Raw genomic sequence first — 17,725 nt, 5'->3', positions numbered from 1 at the left:
AAGGTGTAAACAAAAAATGGACCACAGCCTGGGTGGCCGTGAGAAAGAAAGGCTGTGGTGGAGACTAATCATGCAGGGCTGGGGTGCGACAACACTAGCACCTGGCTATACTCTGTGACGGTATTCTAGGACTTTAAAGCTCAGGTTTCTCTAATGAGTGTGCAAGGTTGGCAGTGGGAAAAACATTAAATGATGGGCCTTGGATAAAGGATAACACAAGGAAGGCACAATCAAATAGACTGTGTGGATTTTTTTAAACAGACAGTAGGCCAAATGTGCTCAGCAGATAGAAAGAGTCAAGTGACATATCCATTTGTAACAATAAGTATCTCTAAAAGCCATTATTTCCTTAGTTCTTCAAGTCTTTGAAGATGACACACATCAACAGTGGGACCAAAGATGTGCTAATACGTTTCCTCCTGCAGTCAAAAGATGTGCAGGTTAGGTAGATTAGCTATGTTAAATTGCCTCATAGTGTGAGAGGTTTGCAGGTTAGGTAAGTTGCATGTGGCAAATATGGGGTTATGAGAATAGGGTAGGGGGCTCTGCATGAGATGCTCTTCAGAGGGTCAGTGCACAGTCTTTGGGCCAAATGGCCTCTTTCTGCTCTGTACGGATGCTATGCTATGTTTCTTTTAATTACACTTGATAGCAAACATCAACAATTTGAATTTTTCCTCTCTCCTCACTGATTTACCTTGTCATTAAGAACTCAGTTTGAAAATTAAGGTGCTCAGTGTTCATGCTTTTCTGACCATTTGATCAGTGCATCCAGTTTTCCCAACATGAGCAACTTATGGTAGAGCCTCCCTCCTGTTCCTGCAATCGTGTAAAATGGCCATTGAATGCTTCAAAAGCATGTAAATTGAAGTGGCAAAGGTGATTCTTCATTTGGTGTCACTATTGGGACCTGGCCTCAGGAAATAGGGAGACATCTCCAAACCAACCTTGTCACCAACCTTCTTCTCCCAAGATTCCCATCTCACATCACTCCTCCCACCATCACTCATATCAGCCCTTGGTCCGTTTTCAATATTGAGTCTCAAATGGATGCATTAAACACGGATTACTAAACAAGAGATAATGGTAAAGACAGCAATTATTGACCTACCTGTTCTTTAATCCTCACTGCTCTGACCTCCTCATTCAGCACATCTATGTCTTTATCCATGCAGCGACACAGCTTAGTAACATTGCTGTCTCTTTCACTGACAGCTCTGTCAATGACAGTGCGAACTGCACTTATTGAAGGCTTTAGAGTTGCAAATACAGCAAGATCCTCAGGAGGTGTACCAATCTTATATTTTTCGATGAGCTGATACATCATTACAACAATAGTTGCTTCTTCATCCAAGACTTCAATCTAAAAAAAAAGTATTTCTATTATAGACGTTATTATGCCTCCTATGAGAAGACTACATTGATCCAAAGGACAAATTTCACTTCTGGACTTTTTGCAGCCCTAGTTATGTTCAATGTTCTGTGTTTTATTGGTAAGCAAAGTGCTCCACAGTTGTCCTGCGTCACCAACAAAACCACGTCACCATGGGGGATATGATTTAATGCAATTGTCAGTAAATGTCCTAAATTTTTTCAGAGTCACAAATCCAACTTAAAATGTTGCACACAATCCATAGAATGAAATTGGTATGTGTACTTCCTGTAATGCTGGCCACTATTTGTGATCCCATTTGTGTGGTTTTCCAAGACTTAGAATTACATAAGCCACTTTGCAGACTGAACTAAAATCAAGAAGAGATGCAGAAACATTAACAAATAACTGATTACTCCTCGTGTAAGCAAAACATCTTGAACATTAACAATCACTGGGGGATTTTCTGAAAAGAATTATCTACAGGTAGAAAACATCATTCCAGGAATAAGCCAACAGGGAAACAGGGAATTAATGGAAAGGAAACACCAACATCATAATGTAGCTTTCATTTTTTCAAGATACCTCATAGTTCTTTTCAACCTTGTGTCACTTTTCAAGTGTAGCCAGCATTGTCACATGGGTTAATAAAAGAGATTTTGCAAGCATCACAAAAGCCTCTTAACAACAAAAAAGAAATGAATAGCTGATCTTTCCTTGGAGATGCTAGTTGACGGAGAAATATTGCTCAGAGGATTAGAAGATCTCTGGTTTCTATTGTTCAACTGAATTCAACTGAAACCCTGGAATAAAGCCTTAGTTTCAACGTCCATGTGCAAAAGATAGCAGTTGTAACAATGCAACACACCCTCAGATTTGAGGGAATTATTGCAACCTAAATGAAATGCTCAATGTCTTGTGCAGAGCTTGATGACACATGGATTAGAATCAAAGGCAAGCTTTCCATCAAATGAAACAAACTAATGCTGATAATTAACCTACTGCTTATCTGTTATTCTATTTTAAAATCGTGTATGTGCTGTCTCACCACTTTTTAAGGAAGACAACTGACAAAAATGGAAAGTTCACCCAAATTATGGTAAAGGATTTTTTTTTTGAAACTTGGGATATGTATGATATGAAATGAAATACATCCTGGAAGTTTGGACAAAATAATACATTGCATTTCTAAGAGACTGCTTTCTAACAATATTCATTTGTCTGCTCTATTTAACTCATTTACCTCATTTTGAATGATCCTTATTAATCAAATATAATTGTAAAAATGAGCCTATGATATGCTGATAATTTAACTATCTAATGTTCATGCACTGTTGGCCCCTTGCTATGATTGCACATAGAGAAACTGCAGTCTGCTCACAGTTGTGTTTGCAAGTCACCACTTAAGTTTCAGATCCCCTAAGGGTAATCATCATGGGAAGACAGTGGCAGTAGTTGACTGTGTCCCAATATCATTGAGAACCTTGAAGTAAACTTGCATCCCAGGTTTTCCCAGGATTATCCACTTTGTGAATTTTGACTCAAGATGGCTTCTATCTTCAGTCCATCTTAAAGTGTCATCCTTTATATTTGTGCTCTATTTATAAAAACAAGGATGTACCATGCATTCTTTACAACATGCTTTCTGTTTGTACACACCCAGAACTCTGTAACCCTGCATCCTATTCAATTTGTGCCATCAAAATCCTTTGCAGTCTTTTGTCTAAACTTCCTGGGTGTATCATACATTTCCTAAGGTTAAAAAAAGTCATAACCTTTATTCATTCTTCATTAAAGAATGGATCATTAAACTTTGAAATTACATCATTGAGACTCAAGTCCATGTTATTAACATGTTATCGAAAAAAAGAGCATGGATCCTCGTATTGCTGCTGGGATGAATGGTGATTAAATTAAAAATGCAGGTGATGCTTTCATCACAATCAGATTTACAGTTTAAGTCTGGCTATACTTTTTAACTTGCTCTTTATACGTGCAAAATATAAACTTAAATGTTTTGCTTTCTTTCTCCTCAGATCTAAGGCATTTTAAAAAAGGACAACTTCTAACTATTGAATCACATGAACAAGATTTACGCCATTTCTATTAACTTCCCAATGTAATGGGAAAATTCAAAAATAACATGTTACGGACCTGCCAGAACCCCTCAAAATACTTTCAGAAGGAGCCTAGACCCTAACTTTTTCTGATTTTAAAGGCAGATGTGAAGTGGTTATTCCAGGCATGATGCAACTGGTCAAACCACTCAGCTTTAAGCAAAACAGAATTTATTTAAACACTACAGTTGAAACATGAACAAAAGACAGAATTTAGAATAACTTAATTATTGGAAAACTTAAGCAACTCAATGCAGCAACTTAAGTAAGGAACTGTTCCAATCCATAACACCCCATAAACACACCCCTTGACAAAAAGGCAAATTGAAACACAGATTCTTACAGGCAGGAGGCAACAACATTCAAAGAGATTTGAGAGAGAAAGTCAGTCAGGAATCACTTGCTGAAGACTGCAACCCTTCTGGACGCCAGCATCTTGTGACTGTCATAGATAATCCAAACTAGAAAAATCCTGTACTGAGAGAACTGGCCACTTCTGTCCCATTGTTGAACTAGGCTCTTCCTAGACCCTGTGGCACCTCTACCTTTACACTTCTCTTAAAAAAAAACCAAGGACAAAATAACATTGTCAAAGTGACAGCGTCCTCACACCTCCCCAGTTAAAAAAAACAAACCATCAATAAAGATGGCTTCATTTTAAACCCATTAGTCTTATTCTATTAGTGCACTGCAATATATTTAAATTGTATTGATTATAATCATGCAAACATTCACTACTACATTCTATTTCAGTCGGTTTACCCCTGCCACCAAACACCTCTGTATTTTTTCACCCAAGTCTTGACAATCCATCAGCAATTACGTTTTCTCATCCTGCCACATGTATATTTTTTAGTTGAATGACTGCAATAAAAAGCTGTATTTAAACAGCTTGAATTTTTTTGTCCTTAAATTTCTCCAAAAACGTTAATGGGTTATGATCAGTATATAGGTAAAAACAATGACTGCAGATGCTGGAAACCAGATTCTGGATTAGTGGTGCTGGAAGAACACAGCAGTTCAGGCAGCATCCGAGGAGCAGTAAAATCGACATTTCAGGCAAAAGCCCTTCATCAGGAATACAGGCAGAGAGGCTCCTCGGATGCTGCCTGAACTGCTGTGTTCTTCCAGCACCACTAATCCAGAATATGATCAGTATATATGATTGTCTCAGACATACTACTGGCAAGATAAATGTTGAAATGTTGTAATGCCAAACACCAAGCTCAAGATCTCCTTCTCAAGTGTAAAATATTTCTATTGATGAATGTTCAATTTTCTGGAGAAATATCCAATAGATCTTTCTATTGTACCGTCAGCTTCCTGTAAGAGTACAGCACCGACATCCACACCACCTTGAATGGCTTTATATAATTAGGTGTGGCTAATACTGGGGCAGTGGTTAATACAGCTTTCAGGCTGTCAAATGCCTCCTGACAGTCTGCTGTCCACTGAAACTCCCTGCATTTCCTCAGTAATTCATTGAGTGGAGCAGGCACACTGCAAACAGTTGGTACAGATTTCCAGTAAAATCCCATCAATTCCAGGAATCGTATTACTGCTCTCTTCGTTGCTGGTGTGTACAAACAGAAAGCATGTTGTAAAGAATGCATGGTACATCCTTGTTTTTATAAGTAGAGCATAAATACAAAGGATGAAACTTTAAAATGGAGTGAAGATAGAAGCCATCTTGAGTCAAAATTCACAAAGTGGATAATCCTGGGAAAACCTGGGATGCAAGTTTACTTCAAGGTTCTCAATGATATTGGGACACAGTCAACTACTGCTACTGTGCTTCCCATGATGATTACCCTTAGGGGATCTGAAACTTAAGTGGTGACTTGCAAACACAACTGTGAGCAGACTGCAGTTTCTCTCTGTGCAATCATAGCAAGGGGCCAACAGTGCATGAACATTAGATAGTTAAGTTATCAGCATGTCATAGGCTCATTTTTACAATTATATTTGATTAATAAGGATCATTCAAAATGAAGTAAAAGAGTTAAATATATTGAAAGTCCATTCGGTGTTACAAAAACCAAAATTGTTTTTGTTGTTTCGGATAAGGGTATCTGTCCAAGTTAGAAATATAAGTTGCTTGTCCCACCTTCTCACTACAGTCGTCCAAGCATGGAATCAGATATGAATCAGACTTTGCAACTGCATTGACTTTGCAATAGTCTACAAAGAACCGTTAGGTACTATCTGGTTATGGCACCATTACTATGGGTGAGCTTCAGTCACTGCAACTCACTTCGATTATGTTGTCTTGGAGCATGTGCTCAATCGCTTTTTGAACCTGTGCCAACTTTAGAAGGTTCAGTCTACAAAGATGCTGCTTAACTGGAACAGCATTTCCTATATTTACATCATGCATAGATGAATACTTCCTAGGTATTTCCACACATGATAGTAACAACTCTTTCAGGGCATTTCAATTTTCCTTTGGAAGATAACAGAATAATTTATCCCAATTTTTAACAACTTCCTCATTGTCCAATTTAATTTGAGGAATGTCCAATTCAGAATCCTTTGAACTTGGTTCTTCACTGTGTTGTAGTCAATAACAAATTTTCCTTTTGCTTTACTTCCCTGTCAAAATACCTTTTGAGCATATTCACAGACACACACTGCAAGATTATTTTTTTCTGTCTGGAGTTCTTCTCAAATAGTTCACCTCACTCAATTTTCTTTCGACTTGATATGGTTCTTTAAACCTTACATTTAAAGGATCACCTATCACTGGAAGTTACACTAACACTTTATCACAATTAGCAAAATTGTGAATTTTTGATTTCTTGTCTACTTCCTGTTTCTTCATATACTGTAACATTTTTAAATGCCGTCTAAATATGCAATCTCTGAATTCCGACTAACCAATTTCTTCTTAATTTCAGTGGTCCTCTCACCTCATGCCCAAAAAGTAATTCAAGTGGACTGAATTTGATTGATTCATTTGGTGCATCTCTAATGTCAAATGAAGTTTTGATGAGGAGCTGGAGACCCTTACATATTCAGTCAGATGAGAAATAGGCAGATGTTCATCATGTTGTATTACCAGTGGGTTAAAAAAAGTACAAATGGTATTCTTTTATCCCGGTCATCTGGTTAGTCTTGACTATAAGCCCTTAACATAGATTATAATGTCTGGTGCCATCTTTCTAGTGTTCCCTGCAATGCTGGATGGAACGCAGTGGATTTGAATTGTCTTATTCCTAACCTGCCCATAACTTCCCTGAATAATTTTGATGTTAGATTTGACTGTTGATTTGATAATATCTCTATAGGTAGTCTGTATCTAGTGAAATATTTAAGTAACTCTTCTACAATCCTTTTAACTATGATATTGTATATTGGAATGGTTTTTGGAAATTTATTGTACACATCCATTATTACTAATAAATACTAATTTCACTTTTTGTTTTAGGTAGGGGTCTTATGCTATCAATTAAGACCCTTGTAAAAGGTTCCTCAAATGCAGCAATGGGTATTAAACGTGCGGGTTTTATTACTGTCTGTGGTTTTCCAATTATCTGACATGTATGACATGTCTGGCAAAATTCAATTACCTTATGCAGTTCAGGCCAGTAAAAATGTTTTTGTATTTTAGCTTGAGTTTTTCTCACCCCTAAATGACCTCCTACTGGTAATTCAAGTTCTACTCACATCACCTCCTTCTTACAACCCTCTGGTAATATAACTTGACTATCTCTGCCCATTTTTCATCTGTGTGAATATGTGAGGGTCTCTATTTCCTCATCAAGACTTCATTTTTAAGATAATATCAGTCAGGGATACACTTAGATTGTTCTTCCGTGTATGCTTTTTGATATAATTGCTTTAGTTTTTCATCTTTCTGTTGGAACTCAGTTAATTTCTTTGAACTAAAAATATCCACTTTGTCCTCCAATTGTTCCTGTTTTATCTTAACCATTTGATCAAACAAGTTTTCTGATAATTCTACTTCAACTCCTTAACTGTACTCTTTAATTTCTCCTCCCGTTTCAATTGGTGACTTTGTGACCTTATTATCACACAAGTCAGGAAAAGTCTCAGGATATACTTTTGTAATATCTCAGTTGCCTGATTTTCCACTGGCTTTTCAACCACAGTATGCAGCCCTCCTACCTGTGACCCAGCTGTATAGTTACTGAGGACAAATTGTATTCCAGGAGCCAAGACCTTTTCCAGCACTCTGACTACCACTTCTCCACTTTTCACCAGACACTCTAATCTCACTTTACATAATGGAGCATTGAGAGTCATAGATATGTATGGCACAGAAACAGATCCTTCGGTCCAACTTGTCCATGCCGACCAGATATCCCAACCCAATCTAGTCTCACCTGCCAGCCACCGTTCCACATCCCTCCAAACCCTTCGTACTCATATACCCATCCAGATGCCCCTTAAATGTTGCAATTGTACCAGCCTCCACCACTCCTCCGGCAGCTCATTCCATAAATGTACCACCGTCTGTGTGAAACCGTTGCCCCTTACGTGTCTTTTATACCTTTTCCCTCTCACCCTAAACCTATGCTCTCTAGTTCTGGGCTGTCCCACCTCAGGGAAAAGACTTTGCCTATTTATCCCATCCATACCCCTCATGATTTTATAAACCTCTATAAGGTCATGCCTGCCACACGGTGAATTCCATGTACGAGCACCTTTCCTGGCAATAATCCTTCTGAGTTACATATCTCCTCATCTCTCAACATCAAAGATTGACATGATCCCGTGTCTCTAAATACTGTAACTTATTTACCTGCTCCTCCTGGCCTATGCGTGTAAACTTTACCGTTGCAAGTATATGGTTTAAGAAGATCTGGCACTTCCTCGTCAACCAACCTCAGACCACATTGCACATTCTGGTGCAACTTTTTAGCTTCCACTGTGTTTTCCTTTACCACTGCAACAAAATTCACTGGCTTATCCTGTATTCCTACACTCGTCTTCCCAGTGCTTTTTCTAACCCACCAACATTGGCTTAGTGTGGCCTACTTTATTGCAGTGAAAACATCAGAGATTTTTTACTTCTCTTTCCCCTTCATGGGTTTCCTTTTTACCCTGTGGTAAGCTATCTTTATTACACTCACCAAGATTTAAGTTTCCTTTACTACATAAGGAGTTCTCTTTTCCCCAATTTCTATCCCTCATGGATTGACATTGGTGTTGGAAGCCAAACTTTGATTTATGAACCAACTGATAAACATCAGCTATTTCAGCTGCTAATCTGACCATTTTAACTCTGCTCTTCCACATGAGTTCTCACCAGCTCAGGAAGTGAATTATTGAACTCCTCCAAAATACTCATCTCTTTAAGAGTGTCATATATTTGATCTATTTTTAATGCCCTTACCCAACTATCAAAATTGCTTTGTTTGAAGCTTTCAAACTGAATGTATGTTTGACCAGGATGCCTCAGATTCCCGAAATGTTGTCTGTAGGTTTCTGGTAAAAGCTCGTATGCACTTAAGATGGCTTTTTTCACCTGTTCACACTCCCCAGATACCTCCTCTGATTGTGATAGCTCTACCTATCACCCTTGTTTGGATAAAAAAAACCCAGATAGTCACAGCCATTGCACTTGTTTACCCATGTTCTCAAATAAGATAATAAAGGTTTCTACATCCTTCCCATCATTAGGCAATGCTAGGATATATTTCAACAGATCCCCACCAGGCCCTCAGCTGCGATGGGTTGCTCATCTTCACTATTGCCCTCAGTAAGTCTATCTTCTACCTTCACCACAATCCTTTTAAATCAATTTTCCTAATGCCAATTTCTGAAGCTCAAACTCTCTTTCTCCCTTTCCTCTCTCTCCTTTACCCTTTCTTCTACTAAGGCTTTTCTCTCCTGTTCTTTTTGTTCTGCTAAAGTGATTTTGACCTTCCCTTTTAGTTCTACAAGGGTGATTCTTTCTTTCTCTCTTTCCTTATGCTTTTAACCATAAGTCAAACAGTTTCAGTTCAAGCTGCTTCATCTGCAACTGAACTCTAGCCATTTCCAAAGATTCCAATGGCATTTCCAGCACATTTAAGTGCCGAGCAACTGCTGTAATTACGTCTCCTTTCTTTCCTCACCGATGAAGGCAAACCAATTCCAGTTTATCTACCAATTCCAACAGCTTTGCTTTCTCACCTTTTGTAAAAGCCCCAAAGTCACTTCTTTTACCCCAGAAAACCCTTAGTGGCTGAAAGAGCCATTACTACACCAAGCACTGCTTATACCAATCAAATTCAACACCTGAACAAAAGACACCAAACACCTACTACTCACCACTTTTCAGTCTAACAACCTGAAACCTAAATTGGAATTATAGAATCAATCCCGAGAAGAGCCCCCAATTTGTTATGGACCAGGCCAGATCCCCTCAAAATATTTTAAGGAGATAGCCTAGAACCTAACATTTTATTATTTTAAAGGCAGATGTGAAGTGGATATTCCAGGTGTAGTGCAGCGGGTAAAAGCACTCAGCTTTAAGCAAAACAGATTTTATTCAAACACTACAGCTGAAACACAAGAAAAGAAAAACAAAAGAAAACGGAATTTAGAATAACTTAACTACTGGAAAACTTTACCAACCCAATACAGCAATATAACTAAAGAACTGTTCCAATCCATTACACCAATAAACATATCCCTTGGCAAAAAGGCAAATTGAACAGATTCTAACAGGCAGGAGGGAACAACATCCAAAGAGAGTTAAGAGAGAAAGTCAGTCAGGAACCATTTGCTGAAGTTTGCAATCTCCCTGGACTGCCACAGCTAAACCAAACTAGAAAATCCTGAACTGGGAGAACTAACCATTCCCCAACCATTGTTGAACTAGGCTCTTCCTAGACTCCTCAGCACCTTGGCCTTTACAGTTTCTCCTAAAAAAAAAATCAAGGACAATATAACCTTGTTAAAGTGACAGCATCATCACAAAAACCATCAAAAACTAAAATGATTAAGCATATATAAATAACAACAACATATAATGAAACTGAATCAAATATAAACATATTATCCTTAATGAAAAAAACTTTTCATTTAAAGGAGTAAATTCTAGCCAGAATTTAAGCATATTGGGAAAGCATTTCTGCTGTGCTAAAATCGCAAATCAACAGAAGTTTATGATTTCATGACAGATGACATAACATCAAAATTAATTCTTATTTTCACATTTTTTTTCATTTTCTGAATATGAGAACAGCACATAATACTCTTCACTACCAATGTCAGCATATTGTAGAATGGTGGGAATGGCTGGAAACTCAGTTTTGGCCTACAATTGCAAAGAAAAATGACCAAAATCTTCCTTTCACCTAATTGAAGAAACATAGAAAATAATAAAGGGGAAAAGTTCTGTGAGGAAGGTTGGATCTTTACCAACTTTGAAAAATGTATTATGAAATATTTGCAACATACCCTATCCTGCATTTCATCAAGGAATAGCAAGTTGTTCACATACTCCAAGGTACCAGTTGGAACTATTTCAAGTTTATACTCAGCATCTTGCACTTCATGAATAATACTGTCTGTCTTCTTCTTGGCAAGAACTGGAAGAATCACATTAATAGCCTAACCAAAAGAAATCAAAATTGTGATACATATTATCAAAAATAAAAATGATATTTCCTTTTACTTTCTGTATGTTGTAAATATTAACACGGTGTCCTGTGATAAATAATCAGATTAGCATTCATTTCAAACTTAAGTCAATTATAGACTACAAATGTGTATATTGCGACTAAAACAACTTAAGGACAGATAGTTCTCCTATAACACCGTAGTTGCGTTCCTGCGAATCCTTGCTTAATATCAATAATGGGGCCTATGGGAAAAGAGGCATTATGGGCACACCAGCAATATATATCACATATGATTGCTCAAAGATCACCCAAAAGTCTAACACGAAGTGCAGCACAACTTGAATGAAGCTGTAAATCATATTTATCAACCAAAAAGAAGTAAATTTAATCACAGTACATTTCAAAATATTGATAATGTAGGGACAGAAGGATGCTTATTGCTAATATTCTTATCCATATGCCCACTCATTTTTTTCAAAAACAGAGATAATCTAAGAGTAGTGTACCTTTCACAGGAAGCTGCTCAATGTACCTCTCACAGAAAGCTGCTCTGTCGGCAGCTGACATCAGTGCATGCGCAGAACGGCACTGAAACTTCAGCGCAGACATTGGCACACGCGCACAACAAAGCATGCAAAACCATCACCACTGGAATTGCGCTGTTATGAACAGTGATAAGCATTCCCGAAAATACCAATCCTTAATTCCTCAGTGACGTTATATGCAAATTGCACTGCCGGAACACTGTTATCTGAGAACTGTCAGTATATTTAAGAATTGCCTTTTGCAAACAATTAAAGTTCCTGTTTCCATTCTTCCACTGTGTGTTAAATAGTAGACAGTAATTAAATTACATATTTATCCCAAATGTCTAATTTAAAAAATATTTTCATGGTCACTTTTATCAGCTTGGATTTACTCAGAGACAATTATTTATTAATATAAAGGAGCACATTGAGGGTGAAACATAACACACAGATAAAAGAGTATTAATATGTTGAAATAAATTCAAACTCCCTTTTTTTAATGTACAAATCCCTATGTCAAAATGCATCTGGAAAGTTTCTATGCAATCATACTTTAAACACAATAAACCCATCAGAAGGGCTGCAATGTGACAACGGGCATGAGGATTGGAGGAGCAGTAAACAGGAAAGAAAACAGTTAGGGGATCAAGAGTAGATCTGGAGTTGTTGTGAATGCAACACCTGGAAGAGGGTTGGTGAGTCTGGTGAATGTTGAGTTTGGGAGGAGCAGAGGTGAGTTGAATATGTTTGGGGAAGAAGAAGTAGAAGTGGAACAGAAAGGAGCTGCTCGGGAATCAAGTTCTAGGAGCAAGAGAGGGTGCTGAAAATCATGAATGGCCAAGATGCAGGGCCTTATGTCAAGATTAGAAAGGCCTTTGCCAGGAGTTCTATGTTCTGTGCTGGAGTCTGAGTTTTGGTGTGGAAGGAGGTGCTTGAAGGAGGATTTGGGGTGGGGGAGAATGAGGAGGCTTCAAAGTAAGGAAGGGTGCCAGTAATTGGGTGTGTTGAGGCTCCAAGAGGTGTTAGGGGATACAAGGAGGTTAAAAGAGATCCAAGCAGAAGAAGGCAGCTGCAAGAGTGAAACTGAAAAGAGGGTGATCGAAAGAGTGGTGGACATACATGCTGCAAAGGAGAGAGAACAGTTTTAAACTGGTCAAGAAAGGAATGCATAACTAACTGGGAGCCAAGAAAACTCTAAATAACTAAGGTAATTAAGTTCTTGCAAATGAATGTGGTGTGTCTAGCTTACAGCCACATAAGTTCCAGAGCTACTATATTGGAAACAATGTTGAGGGCCCTATTTTAATGAAAACCATCAATTGACAAACTTAATTCAGAGAATGAAACTGAATTTGCAGTGAATAGGATTGTATCTGCCCAGCAAAAACGTTCCAAATTTGTGCATGCCCAATGGAAATGTTTGGTTGTGACCTTAGCAATCCCTGAAAAGTATTTTTAGGTTAATGGATTTTTGTATGTATAAAGGGTGGGCTGAAGGGTTAAATTTGTTGATTATATTTGACAGTTGCATGATCTTGAATGAGTCCTGTGAACACTCCTGATTATGCCAAAGCCAGCACAGTCAGCTTGTTTTTTCCTCTACTTGCTGTTTGTTACACTGTATAAGACGGAGAGAGTTTTGTTCCTAGTCGCAGGACCTTACCTTGGATCCGGATAGAGAACAGTGCCAGGAATGACCTAAGCCTCCAGTCCAGCCATCGAGTGAGGGGTCACCAGACAGACAGGATGGCTTATTGTCTTTTTTTCTCATTCTTGCTAATTTACTTAACAAACATTTATATTTAAGCAAATTGCTGTTGTCATTTCTTCTCTTAACTAAATTTACCCAAATCCAAAAGAACCGCTTGGATACATTATGTGATTCGAGACAGTATGTGGAAGGGTAGGTCAGTTATCTTGTACCAATTTAAATGGGAGTATAACATTTTCCTGGGGGATCGTCGTTTTAAGTTTACTTGAGTAATGAGAATATTGATGAATTAATCTAAAACTCTTTTTCAGTTCAAATAATCAATTTGTCAGCACAGACATACAAAGTATCATGCTCTGACTGCCCAACATAATGAATGAACGAATGAGAATAAAGAAAAGTAGCCCACAAAAATCAAAACTTAGCCTTCATGAAAATCTCAAGATCCCTCAAGAAAAATATTTTGACCCCTGACAAGAAAAGCCAGACAGGCCACATAAAAAGCAATACCAAGTATTTTGTACAAAGTTAAAAATCACACAACACCAGGTTATAGCCCAACAGGTTTAATTGGAAGCACACTAGCTTTCGGAGCGACGCTCCTTCATCAGGTGATTGTGGAGGGTTCGATCGTATGCATACAATAGTGACTGATAAAGAGATGCGAGGTGGAGTCAATTTGGGATCAAAGGAGATTGACATTGTAAGTCGAAGACATCAATGTGTACAGAGCATTTGTCTTCACTAAGAAAGAAGAGGCTGCTGAAACTGCATTGAAAGACAAGAAGCTGACAAGCGACTAATTGACTAAAATGCTTTAAAGAGGAGATATGTATTAGAAAGTCTAGCTGTGCTTAAAGTTGATCAGTGGGCTGAGAAGAGGCAGATGGAGTTTAATTCAGATAAATGCGAGGTGCTGCATTTTGGGAAAGCAAATCTTAGCAGGAGTTATACACTTAATGGTAGGGTCCTAGGGAGTGTTGCTGAACAAAGAGACCTCGGAGTGCAGGTTCATAGCTCCTTGAAAGTGGAGTCGCAGATAGATAGGATAGTGAAGGAGTTTGGTATACTTTCCTTTATTTGTCAGAGTATTGAGTACAGGAGTTGGGAAGTCATGTTGTGGCTGTACAGGATATTGGTTAGACCATGTTGGAATATTGCGTGCAATTCTGGTCTCCTTCCTATTGGAAAGATGTTGTGAAACTTGAAAGGGTTCCGAAAAGATTTACAAGGATGTTGCCAGAGTTGGAGGATCTGAGCTACAGGGAGAGGCTGTTTTCCCTGGAGCGTCGGAGGCTGAGGGGTGACCTTATGGAGGTTCACAAAATCATGAGGGGCATGGATAGGATAAATAGACAAAGTCTTTTCCCTGGGATCGGGGAGTCCAGAACTAGAGGGCATAAGTTTAGGGTGAGAGGGGAAAGATATAAAAGAGACCTAAGGGGCAACTTTTTCACACAGAGGGTAGTACGTGTATGGAACAAGCTGCCAGAGGATGTGGTGGAGGCTGGTACAATTGCAGCATTTAAGAGGGATTTGGATGTGTATACGATTAGGAAGGGTTTGGAGGGATATGGGCCGGGTGCTGGTAGGTGGGAGTAGATTGGGTTGGGATATCTGATCAGCATGGACAGGTTGGACTGAAGGGTCTGTTTCCATGTTGTACATCTCTATGACTCTATGACCAGACAGTATACATCTAAATATGCTGAATGGTGAAATGGTGGAAATTTCAGAGGCATGATCTCACAATGTCCTTTGGACACTGGGTTTATGTCAGAGGTGTGGACAATTGCAAATGTTACCACCTTGGTCATAAAACAATGTCAGGATAAATCCAAAAACTAAAGGCCAATTATTTTAACCTGGCTGTATGGAAAGCACAGTGAATGGAGTTTCATCATGAAGTGAATAATTACAAAATGAAGAGCAATTCTTCATTTTATATTGTGATTCAGTATTCGATCAAGGAAGGCCTGATCAGTTAAGCATCTAGGTATCAAGCTGCTACTGGTTTCACACTGTAAGAAATACTGCCCTCTAAATCGTGTGCTTCATTAAATGCTTACAATGATTAAAAAAGCCATCAGACTTATCACAAATGAGTAATGTTTACCTCCAGACAGCGTAGCGGTGAAGGTATTATTGTTTTCTTGAGAGATGCATTATCTATCAGCAGCAATCCTAAGTTCTTAGTCTGCTTAATACTGACTGCATCAGAATGCTGTTTGTGATATTTTTCCAGCCAACTCGTAAAGAAATAAATATCTGTATTAAATGTAGATACCAAATTTAATATTTTATCATTTACTAACATATTTGTCAGTTTTAACTTTGACATTTATACTTTTGTTTTAAAAATATATAAACTTATATTTCCTGATATTAAGCTATGCACTCAGTCTGCTTATGAAAGTACCATGAAATGGAAAAAAGTAAAATAATTAAAGAAATATCAAAACCTTAGGATGCAGTGGAGATTTACTAGAATAGCAACAGGCTGAGAGAATTCAGTCATGTACAGTGATGTGGGTTACTGGGATTGCTCTGCTCAGAATAGAAATGGTCAAACACAGATTTAAAGTAATAATCTAAAATATTAAAGAGTTTTGATATAATGCATAGAGGTAAATTGTTTCAACTGGCAGGAAGAATGACAACCAGACAAAATATATTTAAGTATCTTAGCATAAGAACCAGACAGTGACACCTAAGATGACAGTTTCTCACCAACCAACCATTAGAGAATGTCTGTAAGACACATTAAATTTATATTTAAAAATGAAAAATTAAATAATGTTAAAGAAGTTATCACATAAGTAATAAGAGACATATTCAGATGGGAAGAAATGACCTGTTGAATTTACTGTTCTGTTTTATTTTTAAATGGTAATTATCATTAGGTTGAATTAGTAAGAATTAAAGTTGTACATTGTGGTAGTGAGGACATGCATTAGTTAAAAAAACAATTATGAATTCACTAATTAATAGCAGGGGAAAGGAGCAAGGGCAGAGAACTGGCATAAAAATTAGCCAATAACAGCAGAACACAAGCAAAATTCTAAACATAATCTCAGGAATTAAAATGACATCAGCGCAAGGGAAGGAAGCGATTGATGAGAGTTGGTAAGTGAGTCTACTGTCTAGTCTTCTGTTCATAAACAATAGTCTGTGAAGTAAAGTTAAGGAGAGCTCAGCTCCTGGAGTGTAAACACCCTCACAGTTTCCCATAGGCTTGGTCATCCACATATGTAGAAAACGTCACTAGCTGCAAAGACGTGATCTTCTTGTTTCAGGACTAAAGTGATAGCTGGAAATACTGTAGTGTGCTGTAAGGCTGAGAACCATTTGGATTAATATTTAGAGAGGTGATCTCATTGCAGCAAGGAAATGGGTGTTGGCCAGACAGCCAAGGAGGATCAGGCAGATAAGCAAGGAGTCACTCACTAACCAGCTTTCCACTTTGGAAACCGGCAAGGGCAATATTTCTTAAAGAAGATGTCTTTTTGCAGCTACAGAGCATTAATGAAACAACCCTGAAGTATTGTGCAAAATTTTGATCCCATTACTTAAGGAACAACATACTTGCCAGAAGAGGTATGCATCAGATGGATTTCTGAGATGGTGAGATTGCTCTATGAGGAGAGATTGAGAAGACCAATCCTGTATTCTCTGGAGTTTAGAAAATTAAGAGGTAATCTCACTGCACAATTTTTTTTAAAATCATGATTCTTCTGATTTGGTTTGGAGTAGTGGGGGTTCGAGAACCAAGAAACACAGTTTAAAAATAAAGGGTGGACCATTTAGGACTTGTGAGAAAGGAAGTACAATCAGGTGGTGTTGAACTTTTTGGACTCACTGAGGGATGTGGTGGCTCTGTTACTGAACAATTTGTAGATAGACATTAATAAATTTCTAGGTATTAAAGACAAAGGGAAATGGAAAGTGTGTGGGAACGTAATGTAGATGGAGAAGATTAACCATGATCTGGTTGAGTGGAAAAGAAACTTCAAAGAGCTAAAAGGTGAGTTATTGCCTCTATTTATTGCAGAATAAGAAATGTTTTTGTGGAGTAAGCTTTCTGATCTGGGATGTACTACTGTAAAGGTTGCTAAACATAGATGTTATGTATTAATCAGAATTTTCAAAAGTGAATTAGGTAAGTACATGAAAAGGAAAAAAATTATGAGATCATTTTAACAGAAGTATTAGGCAGCAGAATTAATTGCGCATCAAGCATACAAAGAGAGGAACGGTCTCACTTTTTACAGAATTAATCTATACAATATAAAAGAAAATATTAAAATTAGTGAAAGTGTTCTAAAATAAACCAGACAGGGATCATCTGAAAAACTTGTGGATGTGTTATTTGAATATCTAGAAGTTTTTAAAGTTACAGAATTAGAGAGTGTTGGGGTAGC

At 37.8% G+C, this 17,725-nt stretch overlaps 1 protein-coding gene across 1 annotated transcript in view; it reads right to left on the bottom strand.

Moving 5' to 3' along the window:
* The window catches only part of dnah6 (dynein, axonemal, heavy chain 6), a 313,200-nt gene that overhangs the window by 253,498 nt on the left and 41,977 nt on the right, over window positions 1-17,725 (bottom strand). The window contains exons 14-16 of the mRNA XM_060841711.1: window positions 15,421-15,572; window positions 10,903-11,055; window positions 1,112-1,363 (exon numbers count right to left, since the gene is read on the bottom strand). Of these exons, the coding sequence (XP_060697694.1) occupies window positions 1,112-1,363; window positions 10,903-11,055; window positions 15,421-15,572 (557 nt within the window). The remainder of the gene's footprint in view (window positions 1-1,111; window positions 1,364-10,902; window positions 11,056-15,420; window positions 15,573-17,725) is intronic.

Source organism: Hemiscyllium ocellatum, chromosome 2 (genome assembly GCF_020745735.1).
Source record: "Hemiscyllium ocellatum isolate sHemOce1 chromosome 2, sHemOce1.pat.X.cur, whole genome shotgun sequence".
Classification (NCBI taxonomy): domain Eukaryota; kingdom Metazoa; phylum Chordata; class Chondrichthyes; order Orectolobiformes; family Hemiscylliidae; genus Hemiscyllium; species Hemiscyllium ocellatum.
The sequence above is the reverse complement of the archived record's forward strand: the minus strand, read 5'-3'. Positions and strand labels throughout refer to the sequence as shown.